General features: G+C 39.0%; 1 protein-coding gene across 1 annotated transcript in view; it reads right to left on the bottom strand.

The window, feature by feature from the left end:
- The window catches only part of LOC149321492 (nuclear pore membrane glycoprotein 210-like), a 131,188-nt gene that overhangs the window by 14,931 nt on the left and 91,764 nt on the right, over window positions 1-24,493 (bottom strand). The window contains exons 28-34 of the mRNA XM_089523152.1: window positions 19,705-19,790; window positions 15,166-15,340; window positions 7,473-7,648; window positions 5,557-5,774; window positions 4,483-4,619; window positions 3,175-3,298; window positions 1,791-1,937 (exon numbers count right to left, since the gene is read on the bottom strand). Of these exons, the coding sequence (XP_089379278.1) occupies window positions 1,791-1,937; window positions 3,175-3,298; window positions 4,483-4,619; window positions 5,557-5,774; window positions 7,473-7,648; window positions 15,166-15,340; window positions 19,705-19,790 (1,063 nt within the window). The remainder of the gene's footprint in view (window positions 1-1,790; window positions 1,938-3,174; window positions 3,299-4,482; window positions 4,620-5,556; window positions 5,775-7,472; window positions 7,649-15,165; window positions 15,341-19,704; window positions 19,791-24,493) is intronic.

Here is a 24,493-nt window from a genome sequence, read left to right as displayed (position 1 = left end):
AAGAGTTTATTCCTGACATTTTGCCAGCATCTGTGGCAGACATCTTCAGAGAATGCATTCTTTGAAGATGCTAGCCAGAGATGCGGGCAAAATGTCAGGAATAAACTCTTCTCGAACATGGCCAGATAGCCCCAAAATCCTACAAAAAACAATTGAAATATTTGATTCATACAAACAAAATCCTCAGTCTCTACATAGTTTCTACATAATCATTATGAAGGAGATTTAAGGATTGTAATGTAATAATAGAATTTGAATGACCCAATGAAATTGACTGTCAGTAGATTCAGAACAGTTAAAAATAAATTGTAACATACAATTAAGTACTTATACATTGCTACCACAAGATGTGGCAATAACATTGACACATTCAAAATGGAACTAACGAAATTCACCAGACTAAATAGTTAGAGCTGGACCATTCAATCAATGGGACTAACATTATGGCTTTCCCAAATTCTTATTGATCCAGTGGGTCTACCCAAGAGTAACATTTTGATTTAGGCTGCTCAGTCTCTTATTTAATGTGACACTTTTATGCTGGTTAAGGTTGATTCAGTCACATTTGGTTTGTCAGGAGGGATTAGTGAGCATCCATGGGCACTTATATAAAGTGATTGCTGGTTTCTGATTCCTGTAGCCTAGGACATTGAGACTAAGTGGCAGAGAAGAGGAGAGGCAGCAGTACCAGGGGTTGGCCGGCCACCTATAAGCAGGAAGACTGACAACTATAATCTGCAAAAGCAGTAGAGGAATACTCTAGGAAAACTTTTATTATAAATAGCCATGTTAAGACGCCTACTCTGTTGATTGCAAGATTGGCAGGTTGGCAGTTTGAGTGCTGGGTGCCGCATGATGGGATGAGCTCCCAGACTCTGCCAACCTAGCAGTTCGAAAGCATGCAAAGGCAAGTAAATAAATAGGTACCACTTTGGTGGGAAGGTAAACAGTATTCTGTGCAGTCATGCTGGCCACATGATCACAGAGTAGTCTCTGACAATGCTGACTCTTTGGCTTAGTAATGGAGATGAGCACCACCCTCCTATGGTTGGGCATGCCTCGACAACCTTGTCAATGAGGAGTATCTTTACCTTTACCTTTAAGCCCAACCAGACCCAAAGGATGGGGATGCCAAATATACACATATATGCCAGGTAGGGATACCTTCATGTCACTCCAGACTTGTTGCCTATGAATTCTGGATGGTAGAAGAAAGAATCCCAAAGGGATCCTACCTTACCAATTAATCTAAGGCTACTGGAATCAGAAACCACCAAACACTTTGTAAATGCCCATGGGTGCTCACCAATCCTTCCTAACAAACCAAATGTGACTAAATCAAACTTGCCCAGCATTAATGTTTAACAGACAAAATAGACCAGATATGACTTCTTCAGTGCATCTGAAGAAGTGTAATGAAATCCACCAATGCTTATGCTAAAACAAATTAGTTAGTATTAAAGATTATACTAAATCCCTTCTCTCCCCCCCCCCTTTCCCTTTTATGTAGAGATGACTAAATTGACCAATGCTATACAGTAATGTGGTTCAAAACATGTGAGATCGTATCATCCTAACAGAGAATCAATCTACACCACCAAATCTCCCTCTGCATCTCACTACAATCATTATGGAGTAGGTAAGGCCTATTACTATCTTGCAGGAGTGTGTGTGCACCTGCAGCATTACACCTCACCCTTCATCCCTGCCTGTAAATTGTGCCCATCAGCTTGAGCTTCCTGGCAGGTGAGCAATGGAACAATTAATACAATGTGGTGCTTCTATCTCACCTGAAGCTACATCAAACCCAGGTTCTGCTGTAAAAACCTCCGAGACTGGGAGATCAAATATATCATTGTTGAAATGAAGTTGGCAGCTGATAATAGACTGAGGTTTCATTTCTTCAATTACTTCAATTTGAGCAGGAGAACATTCTCCTAAGGAAAATTGAGTAAGGGAGATGAAATATCACAAAAACAAACATTAGTCCAATAATGCACTGTGGTAAGAAAATTCATGTACAACTGTAATTTTCTTTTGATTTTGAGTATTTAAAAAAATGAGAGGCGTTGATTAGAGCACAAGGACTTACAGAATTACTTCCCTCACTGATGAAATACTTTAACACTGAAAGCTTTACAACAATCATTACTGAGAATGAATGAGGTGTAAAGTGTTGTTAGGTGAGAGGTCATATTGAACTGCATGTGATTTCACTTCATTTAAACTTTGGATGAAGGCTTTGAAAACCCTTAAGCATAGAATACTGTGGAAGTGTCACTAGTGTGTTTTCCAGAGGTAGCCAAGAAGATAAATTGTGTCATTTATTACTGGACCAAAATGGGGCATTAGCTCCCTTAGAAATATTTTCAGTATATAAGAAATTGCCAAGTCCTCTGATTTTTCTTGTTAAAATATACTTACTTATAAATCATTATAAATTTGTCATATCACAAAAACTATTACTGATGTCACAATCTGAAGCTCTCCATTTAAGACACTTATGTTCTCAAACAGTAACTTATGGGACATTAAAGGATCCCCCCCACAAAGGTCATGAGTTTGGCCACCTCACGTAACAATTGCCTCACTATGGGTGAAGGAACCGATGATTGTTCGTCTCCACTGAGCATAAAAAGGTGCCATTAAATGAGGATATTTAAGGGGAAAAGAATGTAAAAGTGTATAGAATCATTGAATCAAAGAGCTGGAAGAGGCCGCAAGGGCCAGAGTCCCAGTTTAATCATCTTCTTTCCTTAGGTGAACAAAGTGTATCCCTGGGGCCACATGCAACCTCAACAATGTTTTTGGAACCCCTCTCCTCATATTTTCTTGATTGCTGCCTTCCTGGCAAACGTATATGACTGCAGAGTTAGAATAGGTAGGAATTATTAAATCAGTGGAATCTATTGTAGTTGGAATAGAATTTTGATATTTCTTCCACAAGATGCCCATGCTCCACTAAAACTACTTCACTAAAACCTTCCTTGATCTAGCTTACTAAAACTGGAGATATACTAAAAATAGCTCTTTGGACAACTTCTCATAATGATACTTAATACATTGTACACAGCATTATTTGTTGTAATATTTACATACAAAATTAATATTACATAAAAAATCCACAGATGAAAATGATGTTTTGGTTAAAAAAAAAGAAGTTAATCAGCATACCTTTCATATTTGTACTTCTCTGTCCAATTTTAATGATCACTTTAGAAGCTGAAGTGCCCTGCAAAATTGTTTTTAGCCCACTCATATGAGTTGCTACAATCCTCTCAGGTACATTAACTGACACCTTAAAGGGAAAAGATCATGGTATTACTTATTGAAGATAGCGTGCATGCTTACTTGGATGAAAAACTCATTAAGGGGCTGTACAAAGAGCCGCTAAGGAGAGGCATGCAGCTGCTCCTTTGCTGGCCGGATTGGGGTTGCGGCCACCGCATGCCACAGCCCTGATCTGGCATCTGGAGGGCGGAAAAAGGAGCCACAAAATGCAGCTCCTTTTTGTGCCCTCTAAAGGGCATCACAGCTGCAGCGGCGTGGCTTTATGATGCACTGTCAGGATCTCACCATGATGTTGTGTGCCGTCTAGAACAGTGCGCAGCGTCATGGTGTGAGGGAGCGGAGTCATAACATCCAGCGTGTGAATGCTCTGCTGTGACTGTGTCCATAGGCCAGCACTTTGTGCCAATCTGTACTGGGCCTAAGACAAGAGAAACTTGCATGTCACATAAGATTTGGTGACATACTTATAGAAAGGTAATTTCAGACTAACGTAGTATTGCTCATTCTAGTTAATATATAAATTTAAATATTCTGCTTCATCAAGAACAGATGATACCAAAATACCATTTAACTGAAACCTATTAAGATATAAGAGACATAAGAGTAAACTTAAGTATAAATGAAAAAAATAACAAACCAGGTGACATGCTACTTTTGATATTAATGATGGCTGGTATCTAGAAGATGTATGATGATAATTTTTTTAAAAAGCTTCTCACTTCAGTTTTTCATTTAAAAGCCTAGATACCCTGAAGGCACGAGATCCTGTCTGATCTTGGAAGCTAAGCATGGTAAAGCTCTGGCTAGTACTTGGATGGTAGACAGCCAATAAATACCAGGTGCTACAAGCTATTTTTCAGAAGAATGAACTGGCAAAACTACATCTGAGTAGTCCTTGCCTAAGAAAATCCTTTGAAATTCATAAGTTCACCATAAGTCAACAGGCAACTTGAAGGCACATACACATTTCATCTAAAAATACACTTTGGCTTGCAGATGTGTTGGTATACCATACATTGGTAGAACATTCAGGGGAAAAATCATTTTGCCAAAGAGCTTCAGATCTCAAGATGCTTTTTAAACTTACAGATCTTCATAAACAGCATTGGGAAGCCAATGAGAACAGTATGGAATGACAGTGCATGCAACACAGAATATCAACCACTCAAGTGGACTTCAGATGTTCCTTACCTCCCTGTATGTCTTTAGTACTCCAGGAATCTCATAATATATTGTCACAGTTCCAAAATTCCTTGCTACTCCTACTCCTGTCTTTGGATCAATCTGAAGAATACTGTTCAAAGAAGAACTCCATATTCCTGACAAACCTGTAAAAAGAAAGAAAGAGGCTATTAGTAAATTTTATATTTATAATAAACCCTGGTGCTCCAATTTGCACGAGCTACTATATAAGGGCATTATGTAGCATAGGGACAGTTCAGAGTTCTTTCTGCCAGCTTTGACTGGTATGCTAGCTATGACTTTTCCTGGATAGAGATAAAGTGCCCATAGTGGTAAATTCCTGATTAGACTGCTGTAATATACTCTGCGTGGGACAGCCCTTGAAGCGATGTGGAAACCACAATTATTTCAAAATGCAATGGCTTGACTGCTGATTGGAATACCATACAGATATCATATAATGCCAGTCTCTGATTAACCTCAAATGCTATGCATGAGGTTTTTAACCTGTTTTAATATTTTAAGTTGTTTTATTCTGAAAATTTATTTAATATGTTTTTATTCTACTTAAATTTTTAAAATATTATTTTAACCTGTTAGATTTTATTTTACCTGTACTCTATCCTGAGATTTCTTGATACAGGGCAGGATAAAAACATTTCAATATATAATAAAATAAATATTTAGGCTAAATCACATATTCTGCCTTGTGACCTACAAAGTATAAATCATGGTCAGTTTATTCTTTTTCATACACATAATGAAACTGCAATTTATTAAATGTATATTTAATAAATTAAATATATTATCTTAAAGATCAATAGAAATCACAATTCAAAACAAATGGTATATAATTTTGATATAACTTGTTATATATGGATACATAGTGGAGATTATTAAATCACTTCATCTTGTTAGCAAGAACAGGGGTTGACATTTAATAGTAACAACATAATGAATAATACAGTTGGTTGTTTTAAGATGAACTATGCATACAACAGTACAAAGTTTTCATGGCAATTTAACACTGATGAAGACTCTTCTATTCACTCTAAAATCAATTGTCATTCAATGATTTCTTACCTTCTTGATTTACCAGTGAGGAAGTTAAGCAAATAACATCACCTATGATAATATCTATGTGCTCTGGATAGATGGCATCTTGCACAGGAAGAGGCACATAATCTGCCATATTGTTGTGCTCTGCATCCCAGACCTTAAGCAAACTCAGGCCTACATTCATTGTTCGGATTATCAAAGTGTTGTTGGAGACTCCTTTCCCAACCTGTACAAAATCATCTCTGTAAACAAAAATAATTTTTTTAAAAAAAAAGGTGCCTGATTTTATTACATTTCTGGATATAACACTTCATTATATCTCTGAATATCATGGCTCCTGACAAGGTTAAATGACAGCAGATCAGAATAGCCATATATCTCACATATGTCTAGAATAGCATAGGCAGATGTGTGTAGTACTCAGTTACTAATAAGCTAATCTTTCTAACAGTTCTTTACCAATCTTTCTTATACAGAACGTCCAAGAAAATATACACATGATTATATATCAGTCATTTATAAATAGGTGTGATTAGAATAATTTGTAAATTACTGGACTCTAACTATATATCAGTTCTACATATTTATTCCAAGTAAATATGTTAAAGATTACTATGAAATCCCACTCAGAATAGAAACTATTAAAAAGAAAGAATTTGGAACAAAACAGAGTTTTTGAAACAGTTATTTTCTGGGACTGCAGCTCTCAGAATGCCCCCATCCAGCATAGCTATCAGTAGATCAGCTGATGGAATTTGGGAGTTACAAAGCCCAAAGCATAATTTCTAGGCTCTGGAAATTATCTTTTGCAAAGAACATAACTTTAAAGCAAGGAAGTTAAGCAATACTTTCTCTGCTTTCCAGAACAGATTGAGACTTCCTTATCTGAAATGCTTGGGACCAGAGGTGTTTTGGATTTTTTTTTTTTTTTTTTTGGGGAGTATTTGTATTTGCATATATAGTCTCCCCTCCATTTTTGCAAGGGATCTGTTCTGGGCCTTCCCACAAAAATGGAAACTCGCTGATATTCAAGCCCCACTGGCTTGAAGGGCGGCGTGCGCCCAATGTTGTCCCTCTCAGTTTGCTTCCCACAGGTGACAGATGCAGATTTCAAGTCCACAAAAATGAAGGGGCGACTGTACGTAACAAATGAGATAACTTGGAGATGGAACCCAAGTCTAAACATAAAATTCACTTAAGTTCATACAGATCTTATACACATAGCCTGAAGGAAATTTTATACAATACTTAAAATAGTTTGTGTATGAAACTAAGGCGCTTTCCGGACGGGCCCTATGAGGAGCCGTCGTTACGTGCGAGGGGCGGCGCTTCCTGAAGCGCCTTGCCCCTTGCGCGTAATAAGTATGTCAAAATGGCGGTGCCGCATACAGATGGGCACCACCATTTTGACGTTGCGCCCGGAAGTGGCGCTGCAAGTGCGCGCCTCGCACCTTGCGGCACCTTTTTCAGGGCACAGGAAGAAGCCCCATTTTGGCGCTTCTTTCTTGCTGCGCCCAGGCACCGCACAGTTTGACTGCTGTGGTTCCCAGACGCAGCAACCGGCAGCGGCGCAAGACCACCCATTTTGGGTGGTCTGTAAAGCGCCAAAGTCTGTGCACACTGAACCATGTAAAGGTGTCACTATCTCCGCCACTCATGAAAAAAGTTTGGATTATTGAAATATTTCAGATTTTGGAATTCTGGATTAGGAAGATCCAGTCTGTATGGACAAGTTTGTCAATTAAGTATAGAAATAATTGCATGGGGAAATGAAATGTAGTGCCATCACTACCACTGTCCTCTTTGGTTTCTCAGTCTGCTAATTCAGCATCTTTAGAAAGTGGGTCCAATGTACATATCAGTTTCATGTCCCAATATGGTGAATTAATTGAATATTGATCTATCCATAGCCTCTGTAAAATTATACATGTATCAACTACCTGTTTATTGCAAATCCAAGGACAGAATTTTGTGAGTGGAAAGTATCTCCAAAGTTGTCATGGAAGTGGATCATCAAAGTCAGTGTCATACCCAATGGCAATGTCATCAATGCTTCATGGTTGTGAGTGTGGAAAACTGGGCTCATGGATATTCGAAAGTAAGAAACAGGAGCCACCTATATAATATAGAAGGAAACAGGAAAGAAAAGAATATACCATTATTTTTCCTCTTGCAGGAGATGTTTATAAGTGGTCATATTATTTTATGCTTTGCCAACAGTGTCAAGAATTTGATCAGGAGGGTTTTAAACTGAGTTTCGTGGGGGAGGGAGACAAAAAAGTGCAAGGACCCAACAGTGGGAGGTAAAAAAAAACTTGCACAGGCAGCAAGTAAAGGGGACACATGGTCTGTGATGTCTCTACACTAATGCACAGAGCATGGGAAATAAGCAAAGCAAACATGATATAATAGGCATCACTGAAACCTGGTGGGATGAATCTCATAATTGGAATGTTGAAATAGAGGGGTATAATCTTTTTAAGAGAAATAGGCCAAACAGGAAAGGAGGAGGAATAGCACTATATGTCCGAGATATTTATACCAGTGAAGAGATCCAGGACATCAATACTGGCAGCCAGGTGGAGAGCATCTGGATAAAAATTAAAGAGGAGAGAAACAACAAGGATGTTATGGTCGAAGTCTACTACAGACTCCCAAGTCAGATAGAGGAATTGGATGATGTCTTTCTAGAACAGATGATCACGCATTCAGAAAGGAGAGATGTAGTAGTGATGGGTGAAGTCAAACTCAGCCAAATCCTCAAGGTCTAGCAAATTCCTCACTTGCCTTGGAGACAATTTCATGGTCCAAAAGATGGAAGACGCAACAAGGGGGTCAGCTATTTTAGATCTGATCCTAACCAACAAGGATGACTTGGTTAATGGGGTGCAAGTGGTGAGATCATTAGGTGGAAGTGACCATGTTCTCCTGGAGTTTGTTATACAGTGGAAAGGAGAAGCCAGACATAGTCAGACACGCATTCTAGACTTTAGGAGAGTGGATTTCAGTAAACTTAGAGAAATACTGAGGGCGATCCCATGGTCAGAAATATTAAAAGAGATGGGAGCTCAGGATGGATGGGAGTTTCTCAAAAGGGAGATACTGAAGGCACAATTTCAAACAGTTCCAGTGAGAAAAAAAATGGGAGGTGTCTCAAGAAACCAGGATGGATGACTAAGGAACTTTCAACTGACCTAAGTTTTAAACTAAACATGTATAAGAAATGGAAAAAGGGGAAAATCACAAAAAAGGAATTCAGACCAATAGCAAACACATGTAGGGGTGAAGTCAGAAAAGCTAAAGCACAGAATGAACTCAGGCTTGCTAGAGAGATTAAAAAAAATAAACAATATGGATATGTCTGCAGCAAAAGGAAGAAGGAGGAAATGGTAGGGCCACTACATGGAGAAGATGGCAAAATGTTAACAGGGAACAGAGAAAAGGCAGTATTACTCAACACCTTCTTTGCCTCAGTGTTCTCAGAAAAGGAAAAGGGTGCTCAACCTGAGGATAATGGAGCAGAGGACAGAAAAGGGGAATTTCAGCACGTAATAAGTAAAGAGATAGTACAGAAATATCTTGTTAATCTAAATGAATTTAAGTCTCCAGGACCAGATGAACTATATCCAAGGGTATTAAAAGAACTGGCAAATGTAATATCGGAGCCATTGGCAATAATCTTTCAGAACTCCTGGAAAACAGGAGAAATCCCAGCAGACTGGAGGAGGGCAAATGTTGTTCCCATCTTCAAAAAGGGGAAAAAAGAGGATCCCAACAATTATCGTCCAGTTAGTCTTACCTCAATACGAGGAAAGATTCTAGAGCAGATCATTAAACAGAGTCTGTGAACATCTAGAAGGCAATGCCATAATCACAAAAAGTCAACATGGGTTTCATAGAAACAAGTCATGCCAGACAAATCGGATCTCTTTCTTTGATAAAATTACCAGCTTGGTAGATGAAGGGAATGCTGTAGATATAGTATATCTTGATTTCAGTAAGGCCTTTGACAAGGTTTCCCACGATATTCTTGCAAACAAGCTTGTAAAATGTGGGTCAGACAAGGTAACTGTTACATAGATTTGTAATTGGTTGTCTGGCTGAACCCAAAGGGTGCTCAACAATGGCTCCTTTTCATCCTGGAGAGAAGTGACCAGTGGGGTCCCACAGGGCTCTGTCCTGAGGCCAGTGCTGTTCAACATCTTTATCAATGACCTGGATGACAGAATTGGGAGCATACTCATCAAATTTGCAGATGACACCAAATTAGGAGGAATAGCTAATACTCCAGTGGACAGGATCAAAATTCAAAATGACCTGAATAGACTTGAAAGCTGGGCCAAAACTAACAAAATGAAATTCAACATGGAGAAATGTAAAGTACTGCACTTTGGGCAGAAAAATGAAATGCACAGATATATGATGGCGGACATCTGGCTGGACGAGACTACATGTGAAAGGGATCTAGGAGTCCAAGTAGACCACAAGTTGAACATGAGTCAACAGTGTGTTGCAGCAGCTAAAAAGGCCAATGCAATTTTAGGCTGCATCAATAAAAGTATAGTGTCTAGATCAGTGATGGTGAACCTTTTAGAGGCCGAGTGCCCAAATGCAACCCAAGACCCACTTATTTATTGCAAAGTGCCATGTCCCTCTGGCTTTCTGGTAACAAACTCTGGCAAACTCTGTGCTGGGGCGACAGCACATGTACCCACAGAGAGGGCTCCGAGTGCCACCTCTGGCACGCGTGCCATAGGTTTGCCATCACTGGTCAAGATCAAGAGAAGTAATAGTGCCACTATATTCTGCTTTGGTTAGGGCCCACCTAGAATATTGTGTCTAATTCTGGGCACCACAATTCAAAAAGGACATTGAGAAACTGGAACATGTCCAAAGGAGGGTGACTAAAATGGTGAAGGGTCTGGAAACCATGTCCTATGAGGAATGACTTAGGGAGCTGGGGATGTTTAGCCTGGAAAAAAGAAGGTGATATGATAGCCCTGCTTAAATATTTGAAGGGATGTCATATTGAGGAGGAAGCAAGCTTGTTTTCTGCAGCTCCAGAGAACAGGACCCGGAGCAATGGATGCAAGCTGCAGGAAAAGAGATTCCACCTCAACATTAGGAGGAACTTCCTGACAATAAGGGCTGTTCGACAGTGGAACACACTCTCTCTGAGTGTAGTGGAGTCTCCTTCTTTGGAGGTCTTTAAGCAGAGGCTGGATGGCCATCTGTCAGGTATGCTTTAATTGGGTTTTTCTGCATGGCAGAATGGGGTTGGACTGGATGGCCCTTGTGGTCTCTTCCAACTCTACGATTCTATGATCCTGCCTCATTACCGCATTACTACAACAAATTAACTAATAATGTGGTGCCCTTTCATAACATTGTCCTGAAAGCAGCTGTGTTCTCCAGTGGGCAGAACAGAATTTGTTTTTAATGAATGCAGGTTTGCTGCTTCCACTATTCCCTGATAGTATCCAGAATTTCCATCTTCTCTTTCAATTTGGGAGATCCTTGGGATTGGTGTAGTTCAAGGGACTGCATGGTTTAATGTGGGGCCTCTGAATGTTGCTGGACTCAGTTGACCTATCCAACAGAGCCAATGTGAAAGAATGCTGAGAACAATCCAACAGCATCTAGTATGGTGCATCATTTCCACCCTTTATTTAGTGAAGACATGGGTAATATAGGCCTGATTTATCCACTTCAACCACACAGGGTTAATTTGTTTAGGGATAGTCCATGGGTGCTACTAAATTTACTAAATTTAAACGGCAGGAATCCAAACTGTTAAAAATGGAAAGGGGGAACAGTTTTTTTTTTTAAACTAATATTTAGGAAAACAAATGGGGAAAAAAAGTAAAGGGGAAAATAACTGGCAATTTTTTCTTGTTTCCAATCCTCCTGTGTTGTAAGCCCTTCTCTCCCATCTTGAAAAGCCTGTGATATTTTACTGCAAAATAAACACTTACTCTAAACTAAGTTTGCTTGGCGTGAGGCAAACAGCATTTTAGAAGTGAGAAAATATGGCTAAAACACTGGTAAATACAGCTCTCTTCTCTAGTAGATGATATTACAAGCTGAACTACCAGTACATATTTGATCCAGGCAACTAGTAAACCACCATTTCCAATAATATTATAAAGTTAGTTTTACATTTAACTCCCTTGAGCAAATGACAAAGATGATATAATTTTTCCTTGAAATAAAAAAAAAAATCCAGACTGGGACTATTTTTGTAGAAGCAGAGGATGTCACTTTCTTATCAGCATTATATTTTCTTTCCACTTCTAATGGTGTTAGTTCTATGTCACTGTATTTCAAACTTCCTATAGCTGGGTAACACATTTTCTATGCTCAAATTAGAAGCAAACTTTATGCTATGGAATAAACAGAACTATTTACACTTTGAGGCAGCCTCCTACCCACCAAAACATAAGAATAAGAATTTTGGTGCTCAGGTGTTCAAAGGATACTATGAATTCTTTTTTTTAAATGCTACATGTCACTATTAAGAAAGTTGTTCTGTCTTCTCTATCTACCAGGTGTTGGACTATGGCAGCACCACATCTTGGGAAAGTTATTTATTTGGGCTATAGTTCCCTGAATCCCCAAGACAGTAGAGCTGAATTCTAAGAAAGCAATATTTCAACCTCTGGTCACAACTGAACCATAGGGTCAATATGGGTCAGAAACAAGAAACCAAGAGCCAAGTGTGAATTCAGATACTGTGGGTTGGAGTAACACATGGAAGCATACCATTGAAAGGACAACCTTATTGCTCAGGTGAGGTCTCAGTCCAAACTGGAAGGCTCTCTGTTTAGTAACTTGAGAAATCCCAATCTGAAGTTCTGTGCATCACTATATAGAACTAGTATACACAGAAACAAAAAGTTCCAAATTGAAGCCCAGGCAGTTCCAGACAAACTAGGAGGCTTCTCCTCCTACTTCTTCACTAGGATCTGTGAGGTGGAACGGATGGACCAAATAAAGTGGTTTCCAACCACTTTAAAGGCAGGGCATTTAGACGATACCTCCAAAGTGGGTGGAAACTAGATTGAAGCCGCTTTGGGGTTACACTAGAGCAAACAGACCCCAGGATGGCTCAGCTTAGTGCAGAAGATGCACATGTTCACTCCTGTATATAAACACCCTGACGCAAGTGTGAGGCTGCAGCAAAGCAAAGAAATGAAAATGCACCAACTCCAATGTATGATATTACAATATACTGCAATATACACAAACCAGACAGTGCAGCAGGGGGCATGGATGAAGGGGGCATGTATGGGGGCCTCCATTGTTCTGCTTTGCCAATGTATCACTCTCACACTGAGTGAAGGGGGTCACTGGTGGTGAGCTTGTGCAACGGTGCATATGCATGGTGGGGAGGCAACAAAAATGACCCAGCAGCATGGCTTGACACTGCACTGTGCAGTCGGCCATGAGCATTCGGCTCCCCATAGGAGTGGACTGTGTGAGTAGCAGGGTTCTGACCTGCTCTGGGGGAAAAGCAGGATTGAGCTGCTTTTTCCTGCCCATCTGCTCTGGCCCTGTGTCTCTTCCACATTTCAGCTACACATAAGAAAGACAGCTTGACTCCAAAATATGGGACTCCACACAATTTACTCATAACAGTTGTCTCCTAGAAACAGGCACCCTCATTCTTTGTATAATATTGTTGACAGCTGTGACAGAATTAAGGTCGTTCCATAATTAATATCTCCCTCTTTGTAAAAAATAATAAATAAAAAGGCAGATGGGGGATTGGGGAGAAAAGGAATGGATGGCGTGGGATGGAAATTTGGACTAAGCCTGACCTGTGTCTCTGTATCCTTCCACAGTTTATCACAATATTTTTGGCTCAGTCTCTGGCATGTAAAGATGGTATGAATGCGCTGGTAAGCTCAAATCTGGACTTCTGCAATGTGCTCTACATTGGATTATCTTTGTACCAAGTTGGGAACCTCCAACTGGTTCAGAATATGACAGCCAGACTGATTACAGATACATCCAGGAGCGATCACATCACACTGATCTTAAAATCACTCTACTGACTGCCAATTAGTATCCAGGTGTTAGTTATTATCTTCAAAGTCCTACATGATTTGAGTCCAGGTTATTTACAGAATTGCCTTCTCTCGTACAATCCGCCCTGTACAATCAGGTTTTCTGGGAAATGTTTGCTCCAACTGGACAGGACTATACTGGCAATGGCTTCCCAGAGGACTTTTTCCTCTGCTGTTCCCAGATTGTGGAATGGTCTGCTGGAGGAGATATGATAGCTGAAAATGCTGACTGCTTTTAAAACAGCATTAAAGACATATCTCTTCCAGCAGGTCTGCCTAGTCAATTTTGAATCATGACTTTTTAATTGCATATGTTCTCTTATGAGTATATTTTAATGATTTTATTGTGTTGTATTTTAACTGTGGTTTATGTTTTTAATTGCTGTACCCCGCCTTGAGGAGACACTGGAAAGAAATACAATTTAAAATTGCTTGTTTTGCAGGAAACCACTAATGTGGCAAAAAAAACAAAAAACCCTCAAGCCAGTTATGACAGTACAGGATAAAATGCTGGGGATGAAGGTGTACAGTGCCTAGAAAACAACTGTGAGTATTGTCTCTTATCTGTAGATTGGCTCCAACAATTCTCACAACAATGTAAGTGAATCTATGATGCATTTATTTCCTTACATATGTATGTTGTCTTTCTGCCCAGAACCAGGCTCAGGGAAATATATATGATTTAAACACATGCACACACACAGATATAAAATAAAAGAAGAACTTGTGAAAATAGCCTTGCTGCTTTATAGTACACAATTCAAATGTCTCCAACACATTTTAACATTGCTTAAGTGTGTTTTAATTTCTTTCCATGATCCAAGAGAGATATAGATGCAAGGTTCTTTCCTTATTGTGCTTATTCCTAGAGCTTGGAAAAGTTCTTTTTGGGGCTGCAACTGCCAGAATCTTCAGCTAGTTGGGAGACGAAGTATAAGAAATAACTTTCCCAAGCCCTGATTGCTGTGTGTTGTATATGCATATGTGATAAATATCTTGCAATATCACACCCTACACGTGATTTCATGCAGTTTTAGAGGGAAATAATAGTACAAGCATGAGGATTACTTTTTGTGCTTTTTCAGAGATGGTGCATCAAGATAAATTTACAGGATCATCAAAAAGAACCATTGTCCATTAAGTGTATACAGTTTTCAAGAACAAGCATTGGTCACACACCACATTCATTTCAGGAATTGCTTGCATTGTGTATCTTGCATGCATATATCCTCTACCATCATTTACTGCATGTGTGTATCACAAGTCAGGTTCAAGTATCTATGAGTGTCATGTATATTTTCTTACTTTTTGACCACCATCATCATATTTGATATTTTCCACATATACAATTGTATAAGGCTTTATCACAGAGTAAAACTAGCATTTTGACATCCTAATAAAACAGAATTAATAGGTACTCTTTACACTTTAAGCTTTCCAGAAATGAAACTTCCATTATTTTTTCCTGCAGTAATAATGGGAAATTACAGTTGTACAAAAAACGCAAATGGAATTCTCTCTTATGCATTCTAAGCTCACAGAAAAGAATTGAAAAAAATACTACCTTGACAGCAACAATAAGAGTCTGGTTGATTCCAAATGGTTCTTGTGAAATTACTTCTAAAGTTGACAGCCCTATCAGAGATCTAGACTTAAGAAAGCCACTCTCATCAACCTTAACCACAGGGAAAGTATCTTGATCATTCAGTACACGGTAACTCAGAGAAGCAACTCTGTCCCTTGATAAAGGCAAAGACAAAAAAGATTATAAATAAAATCACCTTAAGATTCAAATGCAAACATCAATGTTTATGGCATACTGTTATATAAAGTGCATTGCCATTTAACTGCACACACCTCCACCTTGTTGTTATAAACCCCCAAAGCATTTTTATCCAAAATTCATAGGTTTAAATTTTGACTGAAACCTCCTTCTAAATAGTCTTGTCTATGGTTGTGCATATAATACAATATACTTGCTGTCCTGCATCAGCATCATTCGCTGATGCAAACTTGATTCAGTATGCTAATAATGGATAAGACTATGAGATGCTGGCTTCAGAAATACTTTTATAAAGCGTCATCAGAATGAGATTAGTCTGTCAGGCTCGATGTAGGTGTCAGAGATACAGATGAGGACATGACTAAGCAGATCTCAGTTGCTTCTTGGAAATAATTTGTATACAAGATTGATTTTTTAAAATAATGCCTCTCCATGGACTGCTGTATTAAGAACACACAAAACATAAGTAATAAACAGACCAGTAACATGAGTGACACATAATCTATAAACATATAATGGCACCAGCTGTTTTAGTCAGCTAGAAGTAAAGGTTTTTCTTATAAATGTAAGTACTGTAACTACCTGTCAGTACAGTGCTACATAATCCTACAGACAGTGCAATTGGTGGAGGTATTGGCATTTTATCAAACAGAAACAAAGAGCTTTTTGTTTAAAAAAAATTGTTTTAGAAAGCACTTTCATTTCTACAAAAAGTACTGGAAGAACTTTCCTCCCCATGTCTAGAGTATTCCCCAAGTAATTCCACAGGCCCTATCTTGTCAGAGTAACAAAGATAATATAGCAAGAAAGACACATTAAGGCCATACTGGAGGATTTGTCTTGTTTACCAAATCAAACAATGACTATGTGGACTACTGTAGTAGCACAAATTTATACAGTTAATGGGCAACAATTCCCTCAAAACATTTGAAAAGGATTCAGAAGGGCTGTATATACCTGTGTAATGCACAAGAACATCTGGATGATTCTTGCTGTGATTTTAAATCTGGTTGGATTACACAACTGTCATTTACAATTTCGTAGAATGACTTTGCTTTCCCCTTCCTGTTACACATTAATAAATGACTCATCTACACTGCAAATAAGAAACCTTTATACTATCTTCAATAGAAAAAAATTATTTTTTATTTTACATATTTTATATGTAAATATGTGATATAAAAATTAAGTAAAAAGCGACATTGTTAAAAATTGAAAAGAAGGGGAAAAGCAAATGTTATAAGAAATATACATGCAAAGAAGACTTAGAAATAAAAGAAGAGAAAAATAGAAAGTGGCAATATCTTTAATCAGATAGACACGGCTCTGACAGAGAATAAAGGAAGGCTTCGGGGGGGGGGGGGGATTACCAAAGTAAATGAAAGTTATATTGTACTCGTAATCAATGTATTTCATTATGTGAAATCTATTATTTCTGTTGGTTTTTCCTTTCATATAAGCAAAATTTAACAATGGATTTACTGTATATACTCATGTATAAGTCTAGAAATTTAGGTCAAAAAAATGACCCCAAAACCGTGAGTCAACTTATCCATGGGTCAATATATGTAGAGTATCTTAACTCTTATTTAAAATAAGAAACTATTCCCTGGTGAAAAGCAAGAATATAATCTGTCCTGGAATCACTCACCCTCTCTACTCTCTCATCCATCCAGCCTTAAGACTAAGCACATAGAGTTATGCCTGCTGGAATTTTGTAAATTATTTGACATTGTTTTACTTTGCTACATCCTTTAGATCCTTTGCTATATGCTCCTAAGTTTTACCCTTGACTTATCCATGGGTCATAGCAAAATTCATAATTTTGCCCCAAAACTTGCCCTTGACTTATACATGAAGTCAACTTATAGTTGAGTATATACGGTAATTAGACAGAGAATGTCTCAGGCATTGTTTTGGCCACTACACAGAGTAGTCTACATTTAAAAAATATTGGTGTTGCTGTTATTAACTGCCTTCGGGTCTATCTCAACCCATGCTGATAAGACATTTTCAGGCCCCCCTGTTCTCTACTGCTCTGCCCAGCTCCTGCAAACACATATTTGTAGTCATTGTAGCAGTTCTATTGGAATATCATCTGTTCCTCGGGACTTGTTTTTTGTCATCCTTTTTATTGCAACTTCCAGCTCAGTTTTTAGAATTTGGGTTTTATCTTCATATGGTTCTTCATTCCATGTGTCCTTCATGTTGTCATCTCTTTTATATAACTCTTCTGTGTATTGCATCCAATGTCTTTTTATTCCTTCCTGGTCTTGAATTATGTTGTTATTGTCATAGAGCATCCCGGGCCTTAGTCTGAACTTTCCTTTGATTTCTCAGCTCTTGTGGGATAGGTCTTTTGTCCTTCGCTTTTTGTTGTTGTCTTTTATTTCTCTGCATTGGTCGTTGTAGTAATTTTCCTTATCTTTGCGCACTAGCTGTTGCACTGTTGCGTTCATAGTTCTTCGTTTATTCCTATCTCCTTTTTGTTTTGTTTCTCTTCAATCTTTTATTGCTTGTGGCATTTTATCTATCATCCATGGTTTCTTCACTTTCCTTTTGTCTTTTAGAAGTGTCTTTGTGCATTCCTCTTTTAGTATGTCTCTGGCTTCAGACCAAAGCTCTTCTGGTTCATGATCTATTATAATTAGTACTGCAAATCTGTTCCTTATATTGTCAATGAATTCTGTGGAAATGTTGTTTAAATCGTATTTTGGTACGATGACTGGTTTTGTTTTCTTCTTGAGTTTTACTTTTATTTTTTATATGAGTAGGTCATAATCTGTGCCACAATCAGCACCTAGTCTAGTCTTGGCCACCAGTATGGAGCTTCGCCATCTTTTACGTCCAATCATATAATCTATTTGGTTTTTGTGTTGGCCATCTGGTGATGTCCGTGTGTATAATCTTTTCTCTGGTTGGATGAAAAATGTGTGTGTTTGTTGGCATCACAAAAATTTATCAGACGCTCACCTGCTTCATTTCTTTTGTCTAGTCCAAATCTGCCTATTCTGTTTTATTCTTTTTTGCTTCCAACCTTTGTGTTCCAGTCTCCAATGATCAGCTTGACATCCTGTGTTGGTGTGTTGTCAGTTTTTCCCCCTGTAATCCTTTGTAGAATCTATCAATTTCTTCTTGTTCTGCCTCAGTGGTTGATGCATATACTTGAATTATGGTGATATTCATAGGTTTCCCATGGAGCTTTATTGAGATGATTCGGTCTGATTTTGCATCCTCTGACTGCTTTTGCAACATCTTTTCTTATTATGAGAGCTACCCCATTTCTTCTTGTCTTTTTATTCCCTGAGTAGAACACTGTGTGGTTGTCTGATTCATTTATAAATTTCTGTATGTTTAACTAGTCCTTCCTTAGAGGTATATAAATGCTGTCATCCAAAATTCCTATTTTCTGAAATCTAGAATTATTTATAGAAGGCTATTTAACCTAACTTGTCCACAGATGTATGATGCTGCAAATAATAATACCACCCACTTATTTGTAATTTGCATTCTTCTTTTGGAATTGTTCTTTATTAGTACTCTACAGATAAGACTGCTTTTCATTTTCTGGAATATTGTAAATAGAAACACATTCATTATGGCATAAGAATTCCTGCCAGAAAAGATGCCCAAGTGTCTCTGAGTTCTCCATGCCCATCACAGACAAAACAATGCACCCAAACTGAGGGGTTTGTGGGGTAAGGTAGTTTTGTTAAAATTGAATGTTATCTTTAACTTGTGTGTTAATTCCAGGGGGGCAGCCATATTAGTCTTTCTGTAACGCTACCATTATCACCACCAAGGTTGTAACCTGAATTCACTTTCTCACATAATTTAGGAAGTAAGATCTAATACATTACTGTTTACACACCAATAAATATGTTAAGTGCCACAAGACTCAAGATTCCAACACTGCTTTTGGCTGATTGTGTTTCAATTCAATAGCTAGTACACAATTGACTATAGTTTTCTATCTCATTTCAATGGAATAAGAAACTCTTGTTAATGGCTTTGTACAAGCCATGGCTATGAAGCTATGACCTGAGAAAGGTTTCGTATCCTGGCTTGTTTTGATGCTATTAATTATGGACTTAGCAGGAAACCACAGCTAAGTTTTGGTTTGTTCATTTGCACCATGAAGAGATGAGCAAAGGACAACTCACTTATAAGACTTTTTTGTATCTCAGCTCTTAATCCATGATTTTGTTGCTTTCTTATACCATCTTTACATAAGATTTTGCTACAGACTCTTTGGTAATCTATTTATACTTTAGATTATTTATAATATTTTGCAGTGTGAAGTATGTAGTCATCACTTACCTGTTGGTTTGGACTTTATAAAAGGAATTGGGTGACATTAAGATCTGTCCTACTTCTACCCCCATAATAATTAGATCTTCAAATACCTAGATAATAAAATAATTTCATTTAGGTTTTTATAAAGCAGATCTACTATATTTCATCTTCAAGCATAAAAAAAACTATTGATAAAAGTGTAACATGCTAAAAGGAAAACACTTTTTTAAACACAGAAAGATGACTTGGTTCAGGTGGGAACTGCAAAGGAATTATGAATTTCTTAACTTTGAAAAGACAGAGCAGGTCACCTATTATCAGCTGACCTATTTGTATGATAAAAATATGCACAGAACTTTGTCAGAACACCCCCCCCCCCACCATCATAGATAATGATTAAATAGGCACATCAAAACTGTTAGGTACTAGCTTATATTCTTCTCTGTTGACACCCATATCATTATATAGGATTTCTTTCCAAATCCCTTGGACCATAGACTAGACCTGTGGTGACAAACCTGTGGCACACGTGCCCTCTCTGAACACAGAGACAGTTAAAGGCACAGGAGGGTGGGGGGAAGAGGAGGAATAGGTGTGTGCCTGTTCCTCCTCTTCTCTCACCCTTCCATGCCTTTAATTATCTCTGGGGAGATGATGATGATGATGATTATAATTTTTATTTCTATCTTCCCGCCTCTCCCCATGGATCGAAGTGGGATCCCATCCCTGGAGGTCTCTGTTTCTGGGAAAATCCCACCTCCAGAAGTCCCACCCCTAGAAGTCCCACCCCCAACACTGGGTGACACCTGGTGTGGGAACACCATTAAGTTGGGCACTCAATCTCTAAAAGGTTCACCATCACTAGACTAGACAGTTAATTTTAGATATAGCCCAAGAAGTCAGGGTCTTCATCTTGGTGGGATGAACATCACTGAGTTTGGTGCTCTATATACCCAGCATGGCCATAGCCATTAGGAACAAACTATGAGGGGCTTGGTGGACATATGTGGAAATATCTATGGTTTCATGCAGTGGAACCTTTAATCTGAACTTTAAATACTAAAGTCCCCCTGCATAGCTGAAGCACTTTAGATAGCTTCTTTTGAATTTATATTAAAACCTGGAGTAGATTCACTGCCCCACTTAAATCAGAGCCACCATGAGGGAGGGAAAGGATAGTAAAAAAAAAAAAAAAAAGGAATAGTAGTATTATTGGATTGTCCTCTTATCCTTTTACTTTTGTCCTCTAGTATTTATTATTTGGAAACCTTGAACAAGGAAGTACACACATTTTTAATGCATACATGTTCTACTAGGCTCACTGGAAGCCCACTTTGGCCATGTTGTAACACGTAATATATACAATAAATAAAATAATTCTGCATTGCTTTTGACACTGTATAGGCATTTCAATCAATGGGACAAACCAGTGTAAGACTATGCAGAGTGGTCTGATCCATATAATTTCTAAATTGAATGTACTTTAAAAATACAGCATGACAGTAGAAGAAAGCAACTCTGGCAAATTTTCAGCACCTGCAGCAAACCTGATGTTTTTAAAAAGAAAATTTCATTTACAGTTTTGAAATTTTAGTTTTGGGGATTTTTTGATAGGAGGGAATTTCCAGTTGACTCATTTAAGGTAACATCCATTTAAAGCCTTCCTCCTTATTTCTTTTTCTGTGTGGTGCATGTGCATGCACTCATGCATTACCCCTCCCTAAATTTTCTTGGGATGTGGCCTGGAGTCTCACTTTTCTTTCCTATGTACCATACAGGCAAAAAACCACAACTCTAGTTGCACAACACAAAAACATATTCCCCCCCCCCCCAATAATGGATTTTTATCTAGATGGGCTAAAAATGGGTTATAAAATCATAAATGTTATTGTTACTAGCTCTCAGTTGTCAAGATTTCTGGCTCAAGAGTCATTACCCACAGTAGCACCTAGATGACCTAAAAGTGGTTGTTATTAAATATATATGGTTTCATGCAGCCATCTGTAAAAAAATTTTTTTAAAAAAAGATGCCATGTTTAAAATAATAATAATAAAATTTATTTGTTCCCACGTCTCCAAGCAGATTGAGTAACAATAATAAAACATCCTTAAAATACAATAAAACAATTATCATCATTATATCCCAGCCCTCCCAAATCCACCCATCCACAATAAAATACTATTAAATATTAAACAATTGTTAAAACAAGGCATAGGCAGCTCCAGACAGTCGTGGATGCTTGATGGAATTAATAGAAAAACTATTAGAATGTTAATCTGGGAAGGCCTGCTGGAAGAGATATGTCTCGAACGCCTATGTAAAGCATTCAAGACTGGTCATATGTTGGATCTCTTCCGGCAGGCTGTTTCATAATTTGGGGGCAAGCAGAAGAGAAGGTCCTCTGAGTAACTGTAGCCAGGCTAGTTCTTGCTGGCTGCAGTAAATTTTTGCTTGAAGACCTAAGTGTGCGGGAAGGATTATATGGGAGAAGGCAATCCCATAAGTAAGTTGCACCCAAGCTATGAAGAGCTTTAAAGGTTATAACCAATACCTTGTACTGTGCCCAGAAGTTAATAGGTAGCCAGTGAAGGGACTTTAATATAGGGGTTATGCGATCACTCCTGGATCTTCCAGTGACCAATCTGGCTGCCATATTTTGAATTAATTGAAGTTTCTGGACTAGGTTCAAGGGTAGCCCTATGTAGAGTGCATTGCAGAAGTCAAGTCATGAGGTTACTGGAGGTTACTTTAGGACCAGTTTTTAGGTCCTCAAGATCCAGGAAGGGGTGCAGTTGGCGTATCAACCGAAATTGAGAACAGACACTCCTGGCCATCACATCTATCTGAGCGGACATCTGGAGTGACAGGTCCAGGACCACCACCAAACTGCAAACACAGTCCTTTAGGGGAAGTGTGACCCCATTCAGGATTGGTTGACAAACCTTCATTCCTGGATTAGGACCCCCAACAACAAGCACCCCCGTTTTACCTGGATTCGATTTCAGTCTGTTTTTCCTCCTCCAGCCCATTAGTGCCTTAAGACATTTATTCAGAGGAGAGATGCCATCCTTCGTTGACACTATGGTCCAGGGCACGGAGAGATGGTGTCATCGGCATACTGAAAGGACCCCACTCCATGCCTCCGGATGATTTCTCCCAGTGGTTTCATGTAAATGTTAAATAGCATTGGAGACAAGATGGTGCCTTAGGGATGCCGGATTTGAGCTCCCTTTTAGAGCAACTGTCTCCAAGCATCACCATTTGAAATCTGTCTGAGAGATAGGACTTGAACCACTGCAATCAGTGCCTCCAATCCCCAACTTCCCCAGGCGTTACAGAAGGATACCATGGTCAATGGTATCAAAAGCCACTGACAGGTCCAAGAGCACCAAGAGGACCACATTTCCCCTGTTGATGTTCAAGCGAAAATAATCTACTAAGGTGAACACAGCAGTTTCGACTCTGTATCCTGCCCTGAAGCCAATCTGAAATGGGTCTAGATAATCTGTTTCATCCAAGACTGCTTGGAGTTGGAGAGCAATAGCTCTCTCAATTACCTTGCTTAAAAATGGAAGGTGGGAGACCGGTCTATAATTATTCATGTCCAAGGGATCTAGGGAGGGCCTTTTCAGAAGTGGCCATACTATAGCTTCTTTTAAACATGATGGAAAATAGTCCTTCGTAAGAGATGCATTTACAATGCGCCCGCGTCATACGCGGGCGTGCTATATGAGGGTGTAAGCACATGCTCATACCTGTGGAGAGCCGTCCGGGGGCGTGTGGGGCGGCGCGCCCCATTGGAATGAATGGGGCATGCGCCCATGGCGCATGTGCGCCACCGCACCACTGCCACATGCACGAGCCCCATTCAAGTGAATGGGGCCCGAGCATACGCGCTACTTGGCTTACGCGGGGAAGCTGTCTGGGAAAACTTGTCTGTAGGCTTCTGTGGCCAAACCTGGAGGGACAATATTTCCTCAAATGCCCCTCCCTTCCACATGTGTTGCACCTTATCACCAGGCTGCACATAGCCTCGCCTTGCTCCAGAGGTGCTGAGCGTGGGTGTTGCTCCTTTTCTTTTTTTTCCTGGCACACTACTGACCACAACTCCCAGCCTCAAAGCTCCTCTGCTCTTACTCCTCCAAGATATGAGCTGAGACCCGGTTAAAGGTCAGCTCTGCTTCTGGCAAACTTTGCAAGCTGTGGAACAAAAAGTCCCAACTCTCACTCAGGCTTTCTATCACAACATAAGCCTTCTGTGCCTCTGGGAAACTCATTCCTCTGTTTAATAAGTCATTGAACAGAGCCCCTAGTTTATCCAGGTGACCTATAACATCTTCACCATCTTTTGCTTGCCTGGGGTTGCTACATACTGTCAGCATTTTTTGCCCATCCATCTGTGGATATTGACTGCTCTTTTGGGACATGTGTTTGAACACTTCCTGGTTGGCATGAACCCTGTCCCATCCACTCAGGGTTTCAAACTGAGCATCTTTTACAAATACCACCTGCCCATTTCCTAGGAAAAACTGGTATTTCTTCTGCCAGGTACATAGCACCCTGGAGAGCAAATGTTAAAACATTAACAACAAAAGAACTGAAAGTTATGGTTAAGAACTTGTCTTCAGAATTAGCTTTGAATTTAAAAAGCATTCTCTGAATATGAAATACAATTGAGGCATTTTCCATTTTATACCATGCTAACCTTTATCTTGTATTGTTCCTATGACTGGTTTCTAGGTTTCTTTGATATCTTAATGCCTTATTTCTTTCTAAAGAATATTTGGTAAAATCAAGTGCACTTGCTGAGGA

This window comes from Sceloporus occidentalis, unplaced genomic scaffold (genome assembly GCF_023333645.1).
Source record: "Sceloporus occidentalis isolate IW3139 unplaced genomic scaffold, rSceOcc1.0.p SCAF_1, whole genome shotgun sequence".
Classification (NCBI taxonomy): Eukaryota; Metazoa; Chordata; class Lepidosauria; order Squamata; family Phrynosomatidae; genus Sceloporus; species Sceloporus occidentalis.
This window is presented reverse-complemented; position numbering and strand designations above follow the sequence as displayed.